The 23,124-nt window shown below is 41.3% G+C and overlaps 1 protein-coding gene across 7 annotated transcripts in view; it reads left to right on the top strand.

Moving 5' to 3' along the window:
* Nucleotides 1-23,124, top strand: part of SSH2 (slingshot protein phosphatase 2) — a 244,327-nt gene that overhangs the window by 212,295 nt on the left and 8,908 nt on the right. For all 7 annotated transcript variants that reach the window (XM_064582302.1, XM_064582301.1, XM_064582303.1 and 4 more), the window contains 4 exons: nt 4,202-4,248; nt 7,961-8,107; nt 11,550-11,750; nt 21,617-22,451. In XM_064582302.1, coding sequence (XP_064438372.1) covers nt 4,202-4,248; nt 7,961-8,107; nt 11,550-11,750; nt 21,617-22,451 — 1,230 coding nt within the window. The remainder of the gene's footprint in view (nt 1-4,201; nt 4,249-7,960; nt 8,108-11,549; nt 11,751-21,616; nt 22,452-23,124) is intronic.

A 23,124-nucleotide genomic window follows, 5' to 3' on the forward strand; every position in this document is an offset into this window, starting at 1 on the left:
AAAAATTCAAAAGCTTAACCACACGTTTTGTTGGCAAAGCTGTGGAGAAAGTGACACTCTCATACATTGTTGGTGGGAATGCAGAATTGTTTCAGTCTCTGTGGAGGGGAGTTTAGCAATGTCTAACAAAACTGTGCATTGGCCCTTGACCCAGCAACCTCACTTCCACAAATACGAAACAACATTCATAGAAGACTAGTTGAATAAACTATTCTATCACTATCCAGTGAAGTGCTAATAGGTGTAAGAAGGAATAAGGAAGACCTCTGTGAACTGTGATATGGAGTGGTTCTGAGGATATATTGTAAAGTGAAGCAAGTGAGGAACAAAAGTATATGTAGTATACTACTTTTAGGTAAGTAAGAAATGGTAATAAGGATATATTTCTTGTTGTTGTTGTTTTCAAAATAGAACATAGGTAGAATAAGCCAGAAACTAATGAAAATGGTTACCCTTAGGGATTGAAGTGAACTGAGTGAGACTTCAAGTTTAATTTTTAATAAACTTTTGACTTTCAATCTTATGAAAGTTTTGCATATTCAGAATCAAATGGGAAAAGCACACCCTAAAGTTGAATACAAACAGGAGCAAGTGAACCCAAATATATAGCAAATGGATAACTTCACAGAAGGAAATTAATTCGGGGTGCCTGGGTGGCTCAGTAGGTTAAGTGAACTCAAGTTTCTTGAGTTCAGCTCAAGTTATGATTTCTGGGTCCTGGGATCATCGAGTCCCCCGTGGGGCTCCCTGCTCTGTGGGGAGTCTGCTTCTCCCTCTCCCTCTGTGCTCTCTCTTGCTCTCGCCCTCTCTCAAGTAAATAAATATTTTTTTAAAATTATTTTAGGGGAGCCTGGGTGGCTCAGTTGTTGGGCGTCTGCCTTCGGCTCAGGTCATGATCCCAGGGTCCTGGGATCGAGCCCTGCTTCGGGCTCCCTGGTCAGCGGGAAGCCTGCTTCTCCCTTTCCCACTCCCCCTGCTTGTGTTCCCTCTCTTGCTGTGGCTCTCTCTGCCAAATAAATAAATAAAATCTTTTAAAAAATTATTTTAAAAAGAAGGAAATTAATTTAAATAACTTTTGAGCATAATATTCTGGTTGAACCTCTTCATGGGGAGAGAAAAAAAACTGCAAAGAAATTTTGAACTTAATAGGTTTGTAATTGGCTGTGATATTGGTGTAGTAATGTTGAAGTTATTTTGTAAATAGAGTTAATGAGTTGTTGGAAACCAAGGTTATCACTGTGGAAGAGGGAGATAAAATTGATGACAAAGGGACAAGAAAGAAAGGAAGAACCTTGTGTTAACTTTGAATTGGAGGTACCAGTGTAAATTCAATTTTTTTAGCCAAAGAACTATGAGAAGTAAGTTTCTATTGTTTATGAGTTCCCATTCCAACCCCCAGTCCCCGACAAAAAAAAACAAAAAACAAAAAAAACACCAGTTTCTCCCATATTAAAGTGGAAAAACCCTCTTTCCATCCTGAATTCTCTTCCAGACACTCCTTTCTTCCCTTCCCTTCCCAAGATTCATAGAAATATAATCTAATACTTCCTCTGATTCCTCATTTCCCATATGTCTCAACCTACAGCACTGTGATTTCTGCCCTCATCACTCTTGCTAATGTTACTAATGACCATTTCTAATTGTCTAATCCAGGGGCCTTCCATGGCCTATCCCAATGGCCTTCCATGAATACCTACCTGATACGGTTCATTACTCTCTCCTTATAGAAACAGATCAGATTGCACAAATATCTAGCCTCATGCCTGGCACAAAAAAGAGAGTCAACAATATGGGGCTCAAACTGATGATCCTGAAGTCAAGACCTGAGCTGAGATCAAGAATTGGAGGCTCAACTGATTGAGCCACCTGGGTGCTCCTGTAAACTCAATATTTTTTTTCAAGTATTTCCTAGATCTGTTCACTGAAAAGTTTAGAAGCAGTAACACCCAATATTTGTGAGCATATCTAATTAATGTCGAGGTTTTGATTGCAAAATATCATTCTTGGCTAAAAGAAACCAGGGTTCCTTGGGGAAATCGCTAATTCCACTCACAAAGTGAATCTGGAACAACTTCTTATGCCAGAAAGCAAAGAAATATTCAAAAACTAGTGGGGTCATATCAAAAAGAGCTTGCCTGCTTGAAGAGATTCCCACTGATCAAATTCAGGACAATTTGAGTGTCAGGAAAAAAAAAATGGTAATGGATTATATAACATTCTAAATACAAAAACAATTCAAGAACTCATAGTGGCATTCAGAGTGTGGAAGGAATGACTAGGTGAAGCTCTCTTTTACAAAGAAGAATGCCAGCTCCCATGCAGAAGGAATGATAGAATTAGAAAACCACCATTTTGTCAACGTCCAGTAAAATAATTTATTTGGACAAGGTCAGCAGTTGATGCTAAAACCATAGGGTAAAAGATTATTGTGAAACAGGATATTCACCTGACTTCAAAGATCACTAATACCTAAAGATTACTAATTAATTGTAAAGAAGCCTTAACAATAGTGGGATGTGGCAGATACAAAGGTACCTACCAAGAATTCAAGTTCAGGGGGCGCCTGGGTGGCTCAGTTGGTTAAGCGACTGCCTTCGGCTCAGGTCATGATCCTGGAGTCCCAGGATCGAGTCCCGCATCGGGCTCCCTGCTTGGCGGGGAGTCTCTTCTCCCTCTGACCCTGCTCTCTGTCTCTCATTCTCTCTCTCTCAAATAAATAAATAAAATCTTTAAAAAAAAAAAAAATTCAAGTTCAGCATGACAATGAGACAAATGGATGTTATGTGCCTCAAGATTTGATGCAATAGGAAATACACAATACTATCCTTATATTATTCTTGCCAAGAATTTTGACCTGGATCTAGTTATCAGGAGACAAATAGACAAATCCAGATTGTGATGAGTTCTCCAAGATTACAGACCTGTAGTCAACAAAAATGTCAATATCATGAAAACCAAAATAAAGTTGGGATGGACTGTCCAAGACCAGATTAAATGAGAAAGAGACATGAGAAATGAGAAATGAGAAAGAGACATTTAGACAACCACTAAATACAAAGTATGGTGGTTTTTTTTAAAAGATTTTTATTTATATGAGAGAGAGAGCACAAGCTGGGGGAGTTGCAGGGGGAGAGGGAGAAGCAGGTTCCCCACTGAGCAGCGAACCAGACGCAGAGCTAGATCCCAGGACCCCAAGATCACAACCTGAGCCAAAGGCAGACGCTTAATCAACTGAGCCACCCAGGCGCCCCGCAAAGTATGATTCTTGATTGGATGAATATAAAGGACAGTTTTGAGAGGACAGTTTTTGAATTTCAAATATTGATAATGTATTAGGCTATCATTGCGTTAGTGTTTTCTTTCTTAGTTGTAAAAATGGAAATAGGAGAATGTTCTTGTTCATAAGCAATACATGATCAAATATTGAAGTGTCATGATTACTCAGATGACTTTCAAATGGCTCAGGGGAAGAAAGTATGATAACATATTCAAAGAAAGGGAAGGGGAGAGAGAAAGCAAATATGGTAAAATATTAACAAATGATAGATCTTTCAGATAATCTGTACAGCTCTTCCTTCTTTAAATGTTGTATATCATGTTTCCATTGTTTGTTTAACAGAAGCTGCTATTTCACTCTCTCTGGATATAACATAAGGCACTAAAAAGAATATGGGCTTTAGAATGAAATCTAGGTTTAATTTATAATAATGCCACTTTGTTCATTTAACAAATGTTTATAACTGAATACCTGCCAAATGCCAGGCACTGTTCAGGGTGTCCTTAGGGAACAAGAAATCTGGTTGCTATCCTCAAGAAGCTTATATTATAGTGGAGGAGAGAGGTAATAAATAAGCACATAAATATACAAGTATCAGAGTACTATAAACAAGGAAGACAGATGACATTTACCTTAGATTGGAGGATAATCAAAGACAGTTTTCCAGCAAGTGATCTTGAGCAAAAATTATTTGAATTCTATGAGGGCTGGTTTTCTGATCTGTAAAAATGAAGATAACTTTCTTATCCTATCACTTGTAAAAACTAAATGTGATCATGTATAAAGTACCTGACCTATTGAAAGGAACCGTGGTAGATGTTACTGGCTCTGCTTCTTCCTTCATGGGACTCCTTTACAAGCATTGTATTTTGTTCATTTGCTAATACTCCCTAATCTTTTTCTTCCCCCCCCCCACCCCCACAGGGCTCAGAATGGAATGCCTCTAATTTAGAGGATTTACAGAACCGAGGGTAAGCACACAGAGCAATTGCTTTTATCCCCCTGACAGAAATCACTGTTCTTTTTTACTTTTTCCTGTCATATAGGTGTCAGTGAGTAACTTTAAGCCTAAGAGTTGCTTCCAGTTGATTGTAATCAGGTGTAATCTAATAAAAAGCTAAGTGGCCATTCTCCCACTGTTTTCATCCTCCCCCACACACAGCTTCCAAGAAAGAGCTACTGTTTCAGTGGAAAGGCTTTCCAAAAGAAACGTGCATGCCTTTTCTGCTGTTTAAAACAAATGTAGTTATTGGTTCCTTTTGTTTGTTTTTAGAGCAATTTAAGATGCACAGTAAAATTGAGGAGAAGGTACAGAGATTTCCCATATACCTCTGCCCCCACACATGCATAGCCCCCCTCCCCATTATCACCATCCCCACCGGAGTGGTGCATTTGTTACAATTGATGAACCGTCATTGATAACATCATAATCATGCAAAGTCCATATTTACGTTATAGTTCACTGTCAGTATTGTACATTCTTTGGCTTTGGACAAATGTATAGTATCATGCATCCATCATTATGGTATCATAGAGTATTTTCACTGCCTTAAAAATCCTCTGTTCTGTCCATTTATTCCCACCCCCACTCCTGGCAACCACTGATCTTTTTACTGCCTCCATAGTTTTGCCTTTGGTTCCTATTTTTATATAAGAGTACACAGAGCTACATATGTTGGGTTCACAGCTATCCACTCAACATTTATTGACCATCTTCTGTGAGCCAGGTACAGTGCTAGATACTAGAGATCCAAAGAAAAATAAGACTCAGTCCCTATCCTTTTTTAGTAAGGTGCTTGAAATCTAAGTAGGTTATAAATATAAAGTGGACAAGCTTCTGAAATTGAACAAGAATACCTACTTTGTATTAAGAAATGTGCCCCTAAGCAACATGGTTATTGAGTTTGATTGTAGCTGTTGAGACCACCATGAACATTCAGCAAGCAAAAGGCTGCCATTCTTCTTCCCTTTTTACTTCTTAGCTAATGCCTAAATTTTTCATTGAAGTTGGCCATGCTAACTCTTAATCGTGGACAGCGATAAGACCTACTGAAACCCAGAAGCAGTGATGGCTAGTTGCTGGCTGCCTGTTTTCTCAGCTGTAAGCCAACCTCTTCTGGTTATCTTTAGCATGATTAGATGCATACTCCCTACCTTTCCTTCAAAAGAAAGGTATGTCATAATTGCTAAAATGAACTTTGAGCAAGATTTAAGCCAGAGAATTATACAAAGAGTTCTTGGGTTGGGGAGAAGGGGGACGTGAATCTGGTTACTTAATTTAAGATATGAAAATAAATAGAACTTGGAAATTTTAAGTTGATTAGGATTGAGTCTAGAGTTCTTGAAAATAGACTGTATCTTAGTTTTGTGTAAAACGTACCTCTACCGAGCTCAAAGTTTTATTACCAAGAGGGTGCTCAGTAAATGTGAAGGGACGATAGAAAAATTGACTGTGACTTGCCAGAAACTAGCATGTAATACAGTGTTTAATATGAAATCTGAGATTTGATACAGCCAGTGCTTGCCAAATGCATTGAAATTACATCGTGCGCACATGCACTTTGACTTCTAACCCCCCCCGCTGGAGATGATACCTGTTCATCTCATTTACTACTTATAATGCTAAATTATAAAACGCAGATGTATTTGTCTTAAAAGACAGTATAGGCAGATGCTCAAACATCTACTTAGATCTTGTTTCATAAATTCACTGGTTCTTAAATCTTGTGGAATTAAGAATTATAGTTACAAAACACATACACTGCCCCTGGTGGATGATTTAAGGGACTTTAAAGTCTAATTTTGGCAATAAGGCCATTTTCACCCAATCTACTGACTTTAGCACCCCAAGTAAAGCGCTCCTCCATATAGAAATGTCAAAGAAGTTTCAAGGAGTGCTAATTTCAATTGGTAGTGGCTGCCTAGGGGTTCTGTAATAAATAGGTTTGGGAAGCCTTGTCCTATCATAATCCAGTATTAAAGTATGGGATTAAAGGTGGGAGGTTATTCATGTTTATTTTAAATAAGAGAAGTGTGCTTTCCTTTTGACAGTTTCATTGAAATATGATTCACATACAGTTCACCCATTTAAAATGTACACTTCAGTGATATTTATTATTTTTAGAGAGTTGTGCAATAATTAATTTAGAACATTTTTCAAGCCAAAAAGAAATTCTGTACCCTTTAACAGTCACCCCCATTTCCCTTCTCCCCCCAGCTTCTAGAAACTACTAATCTACTTCCTGTCTCTATAGATTTACCTATTCTGGACATTTCATTTAAATGGAATCATATAATATGTACTCTTTTAAGAGTTATTTCTTCCACTTCACATTATAGTTTCAAGGTTTATCAATGTTGTAGCATCTGTTAGTACTTCATTCCTTTTTTTTTATTGCCAAATAATGTTCCATTGTTTGGAAATACGACATTTTATTTATTCATTCGTCAGTTGATGGACATTTGAGTTGTTTCCACTTTCTAGTTATTATGAATACTGCTGTGACCATTCATGTACAAATTTGGGGGTAGACTTATTTTTCATTTCTCTTGGGTTTATACCTAGGAGAGGAATATGCTGGGTCATAGAGTAACTTCATGTACTGTTTTCCACAATTACATGTGCTTGGTTTTTAAATTAAAAAGAGAAAAAAAAATCCTTCCTAGTAATGGACTTTGATGCAAAGTTAAAACATATTCAGATCATGTTTCAGAAAAATTTTGGTCTCTTGACCTTAACCACAAAATGGGTTAACTATGGCTCTCCCTTTCTGTAGTCATTTCTCTGACTTCAGATTGGGTTTGTAAGAACGCTATGTGTAGTTTCAAGAGGGAAGCAGCTTCTGCAGAGAGAAATAAGTGAGTCTGTTTGTGTTGTTGGAGTAAACTCCAGTGATGTCCAAGTCCACACAGCACTGAGAAAAGATAACCATTTGGCAAATTAAACCCAGGCATTTATTGAAATTGTATAGTGAGAGAGACAGCAGAAGAAATTTGTGATACAGAAACCCTTCTCTGCAAGCCTCTGGGTATGGGAGAACTCTCAGACACAGCTGCTGCTCTGGCAGCCAGGACTTCAGCCTAGAGAGTGACAAGAGTTTTGGGTCCAACTTCCCTCTGACCCTCCCAGCCCTCGCCTCTTTTGCCTTTCTTGTAGTTTACAGAGAGTAACAGAGCAAAATCTAGCATTCAGAAAGATAGGAGGAAATTTTTCCCTTTCCTATTTTGTTGGTTTTTGTTTCTTGAGGTAGATGTTAATAGTCTGATTTAATAGAAATGACTTCCAAAGAATAAATTATGTTTCTGGTAATTTTATCGACTGAAGAGAAATTGTCAGATCATGGACCTTGGATTCTTTTGAAGTAAAATACAAGGCATATTTTCAAAAGACTATCAAAGATGAGATTGTATAACTGTACATAAACTGAAAATGGAATTTAGATGTTGAACTTGGTAGACAGCTTTTCTCTCAGTAATTCGTCGGTGCCCAGGTATGTCCTGGATTCTGTTATTTAGTTTCTCTACTAAATAAGTATATAGTCTCTTTAGTTATTTAGCTTTCTTCAATATTTTAGTATTTTATTTCAACCTAGGGAGCAAACAAATTTTAAATACGAAAAACAGTGCTGGAATTGGATTTAGCCTGAGTAGTAGAGCACATACTCTCCCTTGGTTTCCTTGCAGGGTACGGTATATCTTGAATGTCACTCGAGAGATAGATAACTTCTTCCCAGGAGTCTTTGAGTATCATAACATCCGAGTATATGATGAAGAGGCAACGGATCTCCTGGCTTACTGGAATGACACTTACAAATTCATCTCTAAAGCAAAGTGAGTAATGGTCCCACACACATGCTCTGACCCATGTTCCCCCTGCACCACACACGGCTGGGCCTGAGAGCTGTAGATGGCTTACTGTCTGTACTCTGGGAGAAGGAATTAAAGAAAAAAAGGAGGCTGAGGTTCCTTAATCCTGGGGAAAAGTTGACTAGTGACTTCATACTTTCCCTGTAAGTAGATGAAACCCCTGGAAGAATGAATCCCCTGTTGACTCTTTCCATTGAGCACAAGATGAGGGCACACAAACTGAAGCTGCTGCAAACACAGTAAGAGTGACAGAAGGAAGATGTTCTGAAGGAAGTGCTAAGTTGCCAAAGGGGACATGTGAAAGGGAGAGAACAGAAATTACTCCAGGTGGGTGGGATACTGAGTCCTTTCCGAAGACCAGAAGGGAAACTTAGTGAGCTTTGGAAATCTTTTCTCTTTCTTTTACTTTACTCTTACGGTACTCTAAGCAGTGAAATTTTCCTCTGGCCATTCTGTTGATTTCATCTTTAAATTAATTGGTCCTTTTATTTAATTTTATTTTTTTAAAGATTTTATTTATTTGACAGAGAGACACAGCAAGAGAGGGAACACAAGCAGGGGGAGTGGGGGAGGGAGAAGCAGGCTTCCCGCGGAGCAGGGAGCCCAATGTGGGGCTCGATCCCAAGACGCTGGGATCACGACCTGAGCCAAAGGCAGACGCTTAACAACTGAGCCACCCAGGTGCCCTGAATTGGTCCTTTTAGTGAAACTAAAAGTATTAATTTAATGTTTAGTGTTAATTAGTATTAGTATGTCTGCGCTGGGTTTTTTTAAGTCCCTGGGGATTTCCTTGCCAATCCTGTGTATTCCTTCAATAGAAGGAGCCATAAATGAGCATGTTAGCCATGCTACCCCTCTGATGGGACCACATTCAAATCATCCCTGGCAGATGAGAAGCACTTCTCATTTTTAAAGCCCTCCTTCAGCAATGATTCCACATCTTTCTTCAGGACCTCCATAGTCAAGAAGTTCTTCGTCTTAGTTACCCTGAATCCTCCTAGCTTTGAGCCCATGTTCTCAGTCTCTAGCTAGCACCTGGAAGAGTGTTTTATATTCTTGAAGCCTGTTATTAAATTGTTCTCAATAATACCTCTCATGGCATGCTTACTATGTGTCAGGTACTTTACACTTTATTCTCTCATGTAATATTTTCTAGAATCCAGAGAGGCATATACTGTCATCCTTTTGTACAGATAGGGACAGACTATAGAGATGAGGTTCAGAGAAGTTAAGTAACAAGTGGTGAAGATAGGACTTGAACCTAAGATCATGTCTTATTCCAGAGTCCATCAAGTATTTAGGAATAGTCTAGTTCCTTAAGGAAGGGAGACCGGAAAAGACTAGGCATGTTGTGAGGATCACAGCCAAAGAGGCTAGAGTTCAGGTGAGGCCCCAGTCCCAGTGAAAGGAAAGGCCAGTTTCAGCCTTGAGGTAAAATATGTGAGGCATGGAGGGTACATGTGAGCAGGCCGTCCTGCTTGGGCTCATGCGAGTGTAAGTCAGCATCTGAGAGTGAGCGCCTCTTTAAATGGCACCAGGCACCTCACGTGTTTCATCCTGATCAGGGCCCTGAGTTCCAGACTCGACCTACAGATGGGTGGGTTTAGGATTCCTGAAATACCAGGACCAGGCTTAATCTAGACAACCCAGCACGGGGAGGGGCAGGAGGGGTGGGGGGTGTGTGGCTGAAACTGAAAGATGAAATTGGATATTCTGAACTGACTTCAGATCCTTCAATATGTGAGTTAGAAACCATCCACTGAAAAAGCCCCATTCAAAATGAAGAAATGCTTTTATGGGGGTGGATTTCAGAACTGTATTTTTCTTAAAATTGTCCACCTGTGAGCACCTTGCATGCCTGCGGGTATAGACCTGAAATTTGATGTCAGAGCTTGATGGGAAAATATAGAGCACATGTCTGAACTTATATCTGAGTCACTGTGCACTGTGGTCTAAAGTTATGGTGCCATAAACAAAACAAAAATGTCCTAGTCATTTGGGATCATCTAAGCACGCAGAGACACACACCTTCATTAACCTAAGGACTCCAGAATTTCGCATCTAAATGATGGGTAGGAGGTTAATCTCACCTTCCTTTTGAGACTGTTTTGATTATTGCAGATCATTCTCTGAATTCCTATCACTTATCTGGCACATAACCTCATTCCTCTCATTTTGGCACATAACCTCATGCCTTCCTTACATTGTACTTAACTCTTTCTTGTGTGTCTATCTCCAGCAGAAGAGTTATAAGCCTCTGGAAGGAAGCTTGTTTACTGTAATACAGTGAGTGAGTGAATGAGTAGATTTCCCCTCTTAGGCTGATGTACATTTTTTTTAATTTATTGGACTAGCCACATGGGAAGGATTTTTAGCCCATGTACTCTAGTGAAAAGAGTAACCATTCTTTTTTCCAGATTTTAAAATATTTTTACTTATAGCTGACAGATCTAACAGCAGATCCATAAGTTTGTTCATACATTTAGTAAATATTTGAAGGCTTACTCTGTGCCAGACACCGTGTCATTAGCAGAATTAGCATAGCATAACTGAGTCACGTTCATATCCAAAGCAATGAGCTCTGGCACCTTGAGACCACAGGGTTTGCTTTGTTTCTTACAGTCACTTCATGGTAACTTTGCTTTCTCTTTCTTCCACCCCATTAAAACAACAACAGGTAGTTACTCACTCCACCCTCCTCACTGAGAAAGCCTCGTGGTGCATCACGTGGTCCCACCCAACTCCACGGATTGTCTAGCCAGTCCCTAGACAGAACATGGTGGTGGTGGTTTGAAAAGTGATAGGTAGGACTACATCTGAGTAAAGAGGAGGGTTAGTTTTATTTGGTTTGTACTTTCCTCCAGGGACAGAACCCTTACTGGAACTTGAACTGGAAGCAACTCAGAACATTTGGATAAATTAGATGAATCACTGTCACACTTGTAACTCAAGACTGTGCCAGCCTTGGAACATGCACCTCCAGATACGCAAAATGGGGTCCAGTCTCGAAATTGAAAATTCTCCCTTCACACTCATTGCAATTACCATTTTGCGTTTTAATTATCTCTTTCTCCCACTGAACCCTACCATTTAGGGAAGATTTACTTTTCTTTGCCTCCACTGGGAGGAGGCAGAGAAACCTTGCCCATTGTCTTACAACAGTGATTGCCTGGTAAATGTTTGCTGAATTAATTTAAAAGGATCGATATTAACATTGACTATTGTTTGAGTACACTAGAATTGCCTCCCCTCCCCTCACATTTGACTACAGATATATACAAGTACACTACGGGGGGATGGTTTGAAAGAAAATGGAAAGGCGAGCGGAGACTTGGAAACATGTAGAACGTAGCTTTTAAAATGCACTACTACTGCGTTTTTCCCCTGACCTCCAACCCCGACATAGGAAACATGGCTCCAAGTGCCTTGTGCACTGCAAAATGGGGGTGAGTCGCTCAGCCTCCACCGTGATTGCCTATGCAATGAAGGAGTACGGCTGGAATCTGGACCGGGCCTATGACTACGTGAAGGAGAGGCGAACGGTGACCAAGCCCAACCCCAGCTTCATGAGGCAACTGGAAGAGTACCAGGGGATCTTGCTGGCAAGGTGAGTCCTTCAGTGACTTTCTGAGATTTTCCCTCCGTTACGCTCCCTGGGGCAAGGTAAAATGTCCTTCCCCGCAGCTAGTTCTCAGCCTAATCTGGATGTGTGATACATTTTGAAAATTGAAATGTCTGTCAATCTAGATTTTAAAAAACAAGTACAAGCATTTAAGAATAGTATGGAAGGTCAGGTGTTTAAACTAAAGACATTTAAACTAAAAGCTGGACATACTGTTCTCTTACTTTCCCAAGTAGGTTCTGATTATCGTAAACATTTCTCAACATCTTCTAAGGCCAGATACAGCTGCCTTATCAAAATGGATACTTACTGATCCCAAAGGAATGCTAAGCATAGATGAAGTTGTTAGAAAATTTTTTGGCCTGTTCTGTAAAAGAAAATAAAATTTAAGAAGCACGTGGTGCTGTTTTAAGCATCATTTTTTATCAGTGCTTGGTTTCAGTGAGCCTTCTCCAAAATTTTGGTCATATGACACATCAGATTTGGGGTATGAAGGCACTTCCTGGAAATAACTCTCTTCTTTTAAAAATCTTTTAATCTTTTTATATATATGTATATATATATGTATATATATATATGTGTATATATATGCTTTATATGCTTTATATATATGTGTATATATGCTTTGCAGAAATGCAGAAAACACAGAGAGAAAAATCATTTATAAATTCAATGCCCACAGTAATCGACATTATCTTGCATGTTTCTCCAGGTCTGACTCTTACCCCATATACTGATGGATGTTTTCTCACAAAAGCTATTCTTCAGCCTACCTCTTCACCCAATAACTGGTCTTCCTTTTTTTTTTTAAACTGTAGCAATGTATATTGAACAGTTACACTGCAGTTAGCCCTCACTTAACCATCCTTTTCCCCCCAGCTTTACTGAGATAGAATTGACGTATAACATTGTATAAATTTAAGATGTCCAGTGTGTTGATCTGATGCATTTATATATTGCAAACTGATTATCACCGCAGCATTAGCTAACACCTCCATTCCTTCACATACTGTTTCTTTTTTCTTGGTGAAAATATTTAGGATCTCTCTTAGCAACATTCAGAAGTATGTGATACAGTATTATGGACTATAATCTCCATCTTACATTAGATCCCTAGAACATTTTAATCTTGTAACTAGAAGTTTATACCCTTTGACCAACACCTCCCCATTTCCCCCATTCTCTACCCCCTAGTAACCACCACTTTATTCTCTATTTCTCTGAGTATGGCTTTTTTAGATGACACATATAAGTGATACCATTCAGTATTTGTCTTTCTCTGTCTACCCAGTAGTAGATCTTGAACATCTTCCTGTATCAATAAGAACTACTCATTTCAGGAATAATTTGGTAATTGGTTATAAAGTGAGTAATTATAAGGGGCTCCTGGGTGGCTCAGTTGGTTAAGTGACTGCCTTCGGCTCAGGTCATGATCCTGGAGTCCCAGGATCAAGTACCACATCAGGTTCCCTGCTCAGCAGGGAGTCTCCTTCTCCCTCTCACCCTCCTCCCTCTCATGCCCTCTGTCTCTCATTCTCTCTCTCTCAAATAAATAAAATCTTAAAAAAAAAAAAATGAGTATTTATTATTTTACCTCATTGGTGGTGAAAGCCACGTTCACCTGCTCTCAAGGAAAGAGATTCACATATTAAACTGGGTTTAAGGGTCAATTTCCTGAGATGCCACATGCTGAAGTTCTGTAGAGTGCTAGATCTTGCTTTAATTTTTCCATGTGTGCATGTTCTAGGTGGTTTTGTTCATATGAAGGCACAGCTGCCTAGAAGCAGTTGGGGCTGGTGCCAGAGTTTGACTCCAGTGAGTCTCATGACTTGGTCTTGACTCTTGAATCTGGGCTGTGTTTCCCCTGAACAAAATGTTAAATAGCCTTCCAGCCTATCCAGGCAGAGGGACCACCCTCCCACCCCCGAAGTCTTGTGAAAATGCAGCCCAGCATAGCATTATGGTTTCCACTAAAAAAAAAAAAAACCCTCCCGTTTACTCAGTACTTGGCATGATTTCATCTGAGCCGTTCTTTTAGGAAGCAGGGAGGATACTCAAGTCTCCTCCACTTAAAAAGAATTTGGAGGTCTTGGGGGACAGATTTTGATGACATTTTTAGATTAGATCAGAAGGTAGGACACAGCAGTTCTTTTTGGCGCAAGAAAGAGGCATCTGAGGGTTAGATGAAACATAAATATTGTATGTTCCCAGACACACACATGACTGATGCTATGCAGTGTCCTCACGTGACCCATTGAGAGCAAGGATACTATGTGTCCTGCCAATTTCAGTATTTATTCTGGAATCTCAGGCTACTGCAAGCTGTTGGGTTGGGTTTTTTTAGAGGATGTGGTTTTTCTTAGATGTTAAAGGAACTTCAGAAAAATCTTAGATGAGGATAAGAAGGGCAGCATAACCCACAAATCACACTGCCTCTTCCTTTCCCTTTCGGTTCTATCCTGCTTTCCTGGGCTTGATTCATGGAGGGAGGAGCAAGCCCTGGGGAATGAGAAAACCACAGAATTTGAGTCAGTAGATCTGGTTTCCATCTCTGGTTCATCCTCTTGCTGCAACTTTGAGGAGTTACTTCACAGTTCTGATCCTCACCTGACCCCATCTGTAATATGAAAATCAAGAGCCCTATGTCACACTGAAACTAATAATACTAATACTAGTTGAGTTTAAATAAAAAAAATTTTTAAAGAACCCTATGTCACAGGGTTATTGTAAATAAAAATGTGTATAAATAAATGTACACTACGAGGGCACCTGGCTGGCTCAGTCAGAGGAGCCTGCATGCACCTCTTGATCCTCCAGGTTGTGAGCTCAAGCCCCACGTTGAGAGTAGAGATTACTTAAAGAGAAAATCTTAGGGGCGTCTGGGTGGCTCAGTCGTTAAGCGTCTGCCTTCCACTCAGGTCATGATCCCAGGGTCCTGGGGTCGAGCCCCGCATCGGGCTCCCTGCTCAGTGGGGAGCCTGCTTCTCCCTCTCCTTCTCCTGCTCCCCCTGCTTGTGCTCTCTCGCTGTCTCTGTCAAATAAATAAAATCTTTAAAAATATATCTTAAAAAACAATGTACACTGTATACTGGTAAGGGTTATTCTGATGTGGTTCTCATCATCTTCTTTCTCCAGGGCTACCCAGAAACACGTACATGCATGTGCCATTTATTCCTTCCTCCTTCCTCCAACCACTGCCTTCCACCACCCACAGGCACACTAACTCCATTAGAAACTAGAATAGGGAGGCGCCTGGGTGGCTCAGTCATTAAACGTCTGCCTTCAGCTCAGGTCATGATCCCAGGGTCCTGGGATCGAGTCCCGCATAGGGCTCCCTGCTCTGCGGGAAGCCTGCTTCTCCCTCTCCCATTCCCCGTTTGTGTTCCCTCTTTCGCTGTGTCTCTCACTGTCAAATACATTAAGCTTAAAAAAAGAAACAAGAATAGGAAGTTGTCCTGGAATTTCCTGTACTGTGATGTTTCCTGGATTTTAAGAACTAGAATCTAGTGCTAGGGGTATCACTTAGGCTGCTTTCAACTGCAAGTAGTAGAATACCTCCATCAGTCGGGATCTCAACAAGAAACAGCATACTCGTATTAGGATTATTTGCGGAGGGTTTTATAAAGATGTGGGATTGTAGTAGAATCAAGGGACTTGCATCAGCAGAGCTGTTCGGTAATAGCTGCGAGGCCCAAAGAGGGAGGGAGCAGTTACTAGAACCTGGAAGGAGACTCCTGGAGAAAGAGGCACCTTCAGAGAGGAGAAATAACTTTCAGTCAAGGGACACAGCCAGCCTGAAGTGACCCTGTGGGGAGAAAGCTAGGGGAATAAGTGGCCTGCCTTTAGCTCCTCCCTCCAGACTGTCTCCTGACTGCCAGGACTCCCATGAAACAGTGAATACCCAAACCAAATCAGGCCTCTGCCAGTTAGGAAAAAGACTGGGAGTGCCTGCTGGGCATACAGTCATTACGGTCTGTGATCTCCGGTGTTTTTTTTTAAGAAACAGCACTTATAGGCTATTGCCAAGCTAGCTGCCAAGTGAACTGGGCCCAGCAGATTCTTGCCCAGCCCTAGAGTGCTACTCCAAGGTCTGCCTGCTTAGAAGAGCAAAAACAGAGAAGCCCCAGACTCCTGGAACTGTCTGAAGCTCTACAGCTTAGGTAACCAGGAGAAGAAAAGTCCTTAGAAAAACTCCACTCATTCTGTCTGCAAAGAAATCCATTTCTTGTGGAGGTACTTAGATCTTGTATTCCACATCTTCTGTCAGGAAGCATGTGGTGGTTTTCCCAAAAAGATAGAGCCCTGATCCTAGCATTCTTTAGCCCCCATGGTTGTCTAGAGTGGCACTGGGTACTTAACTTGAGGTCGCAGCCCTCTGTTTGAGGGTATTTGCTTGGTGCTTTGATGTCTTGGTAGAAGAGAAGTTTACCAAGGTGATACCAGGCCTCTGTAAATGGTTTATGAGTTGGTTACAGTCTCTTAATCAGAATGTGAGGCTATGGACCAAACAGTGACCTCCTATCTGAAATGCAAGGGACTTTTTGCATAGTTCAGTATGTCTTTAAGAGGGAAGGCTAATATTTAATATAATCCTTTGGACCTAAAAGAGAGGGTATCATAAAGCCAATGATACTGTCCATATCTAATTTTATTTTTTATGTTTTTATAGCTGGGGGATGGGAGTGAGACAGGAAGAGGGTGGGCGTGTGTGTGTGTGTGTGTGTGTGTGTGTGTGTGTGTGTGTGTGTGTGGAAACCCTCCATTAAACTGCCAACAGCCGTGTTTGTTATTCTGTACTCTGATCATGCAGGTATCTGGCAGATTTTTGTTCCATTAGACAAGTTCAGATTTCAGGCATTTGCAAGCTGGACCATGTGTCTGTGATATTAGGTTCCAGTATACAAGCAGCAGAGAAGAAACACTGGGTGGTAGCCAGGGAGAGTTCGTGCCACATGTCTTCATAGATGTCGGTTTTGATTCTTTGAACACCCCTGTCACCAGGGCCAGGGGAGGCAGAGGTGTCTGTTACACTCCCCTGCTTTGCTGGTGGAGACACTGACGTCTAGTTAGCTGGTGCACAGTGGTCAGCCAGCAGGAGGGAACCTGAGAATGAACCCACATCGCAGTTGAGATTTAAAGGATTTCCTTAATAGCTTTTCAGTGAAATAATTTTAAAGCATTTAGGAACCATGGACAAAACATAGAGAATACTCAATTGTTGCTTTTTCTTTTTTTTTTTTTTTTAAGATTTTATTTATTTATTTGAGAGAGAGAGAATGAGAGAGAGCAAGCACATGAGAGGGGGGAGGGTCAGAGGGAGAAGCAGACTCCCTGCCGAGCAGGGAGCCCGACGCGGGACTCGATCCCGGGACCCCAGGATCATGACCTGAGCCGAAGGCAGTCGCTTAACCGACTGAGCCACCCAGGCGCCCACTTTTTCTTTCTTCTCCTTTCTACAGGCTGACTAATGTCCTAAGAGGTAACCATAAACAGTCTAATTTTACTATAACCTGATACTCCATTTTTAGCAGTGTTTTCCTCTATGTAACTTTCTCAAACAAAATTGGTGCTTTACCAAACATGTAACAAGAAGAAAGCAAGCAAATAGGAGGCAAGAGAATGGGATATCATGTGTATCCTATCATTTAGATGTCCTTCTTGTTCATTTATGAAGTAAAAGGCCAAATTCAGGTCCGAGGTCACTCAAGGGAGAAAAGAACCTGAGACTTCTTTGCATCATCCAGGCCACAAACCAACTCTGAAGTTCTTTTTGGCAACTTGTTTACTTGATGCCTACCTGAAATAGGTGGAGGGAGTCAGTTGAATTTCAACATTAACAGTTTAAAATAATAAATATGATCCAATGTCTTACATCTATCCCTACCAGTGATAGAGCATCAGAATAAACAGACTTGGGAAAAAGCTGTACTGGAAAACAGTTTGGTGTTACTGAGTAAAACTGACGGTGAACATATACCCTGTGACCCACCTTTTCTGCTCCTGTATATAACATCTTTTAGAAACCAAAGTATGCACCAAGTGCAAGAATGTCCATGGTAGTGCTGTTCATACTAGCCAAAACTTCATCAATAGGATGGGTAAATAAACTGTGGTATGTTCGTCATACTCCCTGAAATTACAGCTGCACACATTGATGAATCTTAAAAACAGTGTACGCAAAAGGCAGTTGTAGAAGAATATATACAGAGTATGATTTCACAACATTTGCATGTTGTGAACTTATGTAAGTTCACAACATGCAAAACTAAGCAGTATATTAAGAACAAAACATGATGACATTATAAAGAAAGAGGATGATAAGCACAAAATTCAGGATGGAGTTTACTATAAAACCTCTGAGGTGGGAGGAGGAAGGGAGGAGCAGGAAGGGGCACCTGGAGTAGCAGTGCTTTGAAGGCCACGGTAATGAGTCTCTTGATTCTGTCAAAGCACTGCCTACCACCATCCCTGCAGGCCCTACTGCAAAAGTGAGAAAGGTAGCAGGATCAGACCTATCTTTGGATTGAGATTTGTCTTTCTCCTTTACAAGTAGTCATCAGTTTAATTCCAGAGCTCTGGCCTAATATTTTCTGATGATTATCTACCCCAGAAAGAGAAGGAAATCCCTGCTGGGCAAGGCAGCTGTAATGTCAGCCCCTTCTTCTGAAACATACACCGTTGGTACCTATTAGCATAATTTCAGTCTCATTCCCTCCTGATTGATTAGTGATTAGCAGGCACTTTTTAAAAAAAATCATCCTTTGGGGGCGCCTGGGTGGCTCAGTCGTTAAGCGTCTGCCTTCAGCTCAGGTCATGATCCCAGGGTCCTGGGATCGAGCCCCGCATCGGACTCCCTGCTCCGCGGGAAGCCTGCTTCTCCCTCTCCCACTCCCCCTGCTTGTGTTCCCTCTCTCGCTGTCTCTCTCTGTTAAATAAATAAATAAAAACTTTCAAAAAAAAAAAAATCATCCTTTGGAAGATTCTTAGGATCATGAAAAATCCCATTTGCCTGTTGACTGGTAAGATAAGCTGTTCTTTATATTATTAGAAAGGTGAGAACAGCTACTCCGAGATGTCTTCCCAATCATTTGCATCACAGGAATTGTCCTGCCATGGTGGCTGAGAGGAGTTGGTGCAGGTTTGAACATCCTCATGATAGGTGAGGGTTAGAAATTGGAGAACGCAGCCATATGTAGGTCAGGAAACAAGAGTATCTAGATATAAAAGAAACTTTAAAGGGCAGCACATGGCCTGGGTTGATCACTGTGTGATCAGGCCCCACCTATCCAACCATTCAGTTTGCCCCTCCCCCCAGTCACTCACTTGTTTGGGATGTGTGATATGTTGTCTCCTCCTAGGGGTGGCTGGAGTTCATGCAGCTTGGAAAAGGTGAAAATCCTACCTTCCTCCCTGCTATTGATTATAGCCTGTCTTCATAAACAGAATGACCTGTTCCCTACCCGGAAAAGCACCCTTCTGCTGTTCAGGCCTGAGTCAGAGAGAGCCCCACCCAAGCAGCAGACAGACAGGGGGAGCTGAGAGCAGGTGCAGAGTTGAGAACAAACAGGGGTTCACATTAGTGCAGGCGCATGACTCGGCAGAGATTCACAGGCAGGCGTGGCCCTGAGCCTGCGGCAAATTGTTTTGGGCTATTTCCCATTACACTCTGCAGTTAGGTAACTCTTCACCAACTTGTAAGTTGTGGAAACCACACCCCTAAATGCCATATCTAGGGACCTGTTTCCTGGGCAGGTGATCCTGACTAGCCACAGGGCCACCTTTTTCTTTTTGGCTAGGGCTTTGGGAACTGTGCTCCCTTGTTAGTATGGTTTGAAATGAAATCTCATCCTATCAGAACTTCTCTACAGGGGCGCCTGGGTGGCTCAGTTGGTTAAGTGTCTGCCTTCAGCTCAGGTCACGATCTCAGGGTCCTGGGATCAAGCCCCGCATGGGGCTCCCTGCTCAGCGGGGGAATCTGATTCTCCCTCTCCCTTTGCCTCTGCTCGTGTGCTCTCTTTCTCTCTCTCTCTCTCTCTCTCTCACTCTCTCTCTCTCTCTCTCTCTCTCTCTCTCTCTCAAATAAATAAAATTTAAAAAAAAGAACTTCCCTCCATAAAATAAGCCAAAGGATGGATATATGTGTGTGATCTTCTTTAGGCCACCTGCTTTTCCAGGTGTCCCCTTAGCTTGATGGGTTTTACCAAAAGATCATTATGGAAGAAGCCTATACTTTATGCATATAAACCTTTTTCTGTGGATTTACTAGCCTCATCTTTGCTTTCTAATTCAAGAAAGATTACCACCCTCCTCACATTACTACTTCATAATTAATCCTGTATCAGCTCTTTATCCCAATTATAAGAACTTGTAATGGGCTCCAGTAGAGTATTTCTCTTTGTACTGCCTAGATGCTGTTTCGTTTTAGTCCCCTCCCCCCCCCATTATTAATGTTAAACATGCTCATTATTTTTAAATTTTAAAACGTATAGAAATATAGAATGTTAGAAGTAAAGCCCTCCCTGAAAGTATTCTGCCTTTCTTGAAAGGAACCCTGTTACCAGTTTGATGATGTTCCTCCAGGTATTTTCCTATACTTATTCTAACACGGGAACTGACCATTCCAAATGTGGTCAGCATGCTTTTTCACTTAATTGTATACCTTGGACAGCATTCCATTAAAACACCTGTTTTTAATAGCTTCATGAATGGCATGTAGGTATATGGACTGTAATTTAAATAAATCCTCTTTTTTTTTTTTTTTGGTGTCTGATCCCTTAGTACCACTGTATTATATAATAAACATCCGTATATCTATATCTTTGTGTACTTATAGTAGTATTTCTCTAGAAGAATTGCTGGTTTAAGGGTTAAATTTTGAGAGCTGTTGTCAGATTTCACTCAGAATTTCTACAGTTCAGGGGCGCCTGAATGGCTCAGTCGGTTAAGCGTCTGCCTTCGGCTCAGGTCATGATCCCAGGATCCTGGGATCGAGCCCCACATCAGGCTCCCTGCTCAGTGGGGAGCCTGCTTCTCCCTCTCTCCCCTGCCCGTGCTCTATCTCTCACTCTCTCTCTCTCAAATAAATGAATAAAATCTTTAAAAAAAAAAAAGAATTTCTACAATTCACATTCCTACCAACTATACATGAGAGGATTTGTTTAGCCATGCCATCATCAACACTAGCTGCTAGCAACCATTTTAAGCCTTGTCAGTCTGATGGGTAGAAAAATCAGATCTCATATTCGTTTTTATTATTGTTTTGCTTTGTTTTTGTTTTCTGCTATTAAATTGAGCATTTTTTTTTTTTAAGATTTTATTTATTTAGGGGCACCTGGGTGGCTCAGTTGGTTAAGCGACTGCCTTCGGCTCAGGTCATGATCCTGGAGTCCCGGGATCGAGTCCCGCATCGGGCTCCCTGCTCGGCAGGGAGTCTGCTTCTCCCTCTGACCCTCCTCCCTCTCATGCTCTCTGTCTCTCATTCTCTCTGTCTTTTTTTAAAAAGATTTTATTTATTTACTTGACAGAGAGAGACACAGCGAGAGAGGGAACACAAGCAGGGGAAGTGGGAGAGGGAGAAGCAGACTTCCCACGGAGCAGGGAGCCTGATGCGGGGCTCCATCCCAGGACCCTGGGATCATGACCTGAGCTGAAGGCAGACGCTTAAAGACTAAGCCACCCAGGTGCCCCTAAATTGAGCATCTTTACAAATGTTTATTGCCTACCTCTTCCATTGGCTATCAACAAAGCATTTGCAGGTTAAGATTTAAATTTATCTGGGAGCAGTTTCTTGGGAGGGTGTTGATTGATTTCACAAACCAGAGTAAGGCATTTCCTGTGTATGTCCTCCACAGCAAACAGCGGCATAACAAGCTCTGGAGATCTCACTCAGATAGCGACCTCTCAGACCACCATGAACCCATCTGCAAACCAGGGCTAGAACTCAACAAGAAGGAGATCACCACCTCAGCAGACCAGATTGCCGAGGTGAAGACCATGGAGAATCACCCACCCATACCTCCTGTCTTTGTGGAACATGTCGTCCCACAAGATGAAAATCAGAAGGGCCTGTGTACCAAAGAAAGAATGATTTGCTTGGAGTTTACTTCAAGGGAATTTCATGCAGGACAGATTGAAGATGAATTAAATCTAAATGACATCAATGGATGCTCATCAGGGTGTTGTCTCAATGAATCAAAATTCCCTCTTGACAACTGCCATGCATCCAAAGCCTTAATCCAACCTGGACAGGCCCCAGAAATTGCCAACAAGTTCCCAGACCTAACAGTGGAAGATTTGGAGACAGATGCTCTGAAAGCAGATGTGAACGTCCACTTACTGCCTTTGGAAGAATTAACATCTCGCCTGAAAGACATTCCTATGTCCCCTGATCCTGAATCACCGAGCCCCCAACCTAGTTGTCAGGCTGAAGTCTCAGATTTCAGTACAGATCGCATTGATTTTTTTAGCGCCCTAGAAAAGTTTGTAGAGCTTTCCCAAGAAACCCGGTCCCGATCTTTTTCCCACTCAAGGATGGAAGAACTGGGTGGAGGAAGGAGTGAGAGCTGTCGACTCTCAGTGGTAGAAGTAGCCCCTTCCGAAGGGACCGCTGATGACCAGAGAAGCAGCTCTTTGAGTAATACTCCCCATGCATCTGAAGAATCTTCAATAGATGAGGAACAGTCAAAGGTAAAAAGTATCTTTATAGTAAGTAGTTCTCTACCTAATGAAGTTCTTTTGGAAGACAAAATATTTGGGATTCTGCTGTGTTTGTTTTATTTTTAATGTTGCTAAAGATTTAGGAAGGCATTATGGGAGAGACAGTGTGGCTGAGACTTTCCTTGAAAACTTAAGGTTTAAAAAATTTTTAAATCCATTGCCTTTTGAGGAATTTATCTTTCCAAGCTTTTGGTGTCTTTGGAAGCACTTTGGAGAGGGATGGGGGTGGGGGGTAGCTAAAACAAATGTCCTGCCTGGACAAGGAGAGGTCCCCTCCCTGGACCTCTGCAGTTCAAATCAGATCTCACCAATAATGAAGTGCCTGGAACTGACATGCTGCCTGAGTAAGACCTGTGTCTCTCTGAGGAGATGGATTTGTTTGGGAAACACTGTCTCAGAAAATTCAAAGACTAGACATGTGTAAATAGTTGTTAGAGTAGCAACGCATGCTGAGTTCTTGCTATTAATAATGTTTCTTGATTGGTCCTCATCTCAGACCCTGTGGTATCCAAGATTTGAGGGATAGTTTTGGGAAATGATTGAGAACAGACAGACTCTGAAGATTCTTCTCTGTGGCATATGAGCTCATAGGAGCCATTTCAGACCAGGGAAAGAACTACTGTGTATCAATTCTAAGACTCAC

Source organism: Mirounga angustirostris, unplaced genomic scaffold (genome assembly GCF_029215605.1).
Source record: "Mirounga angustirostris isolate CCGP_5_RB_7025 unplaced genomic scaffold, mMirAng1.0.hap1 SCAF_17, whole genome shotgun sequence".
Lineage (NCBI taxonomy): Eukaryota > Metazoa > Chordata > Mammalia > Carnivora > Phocidae > Mirounga > Mirounga angustirostris.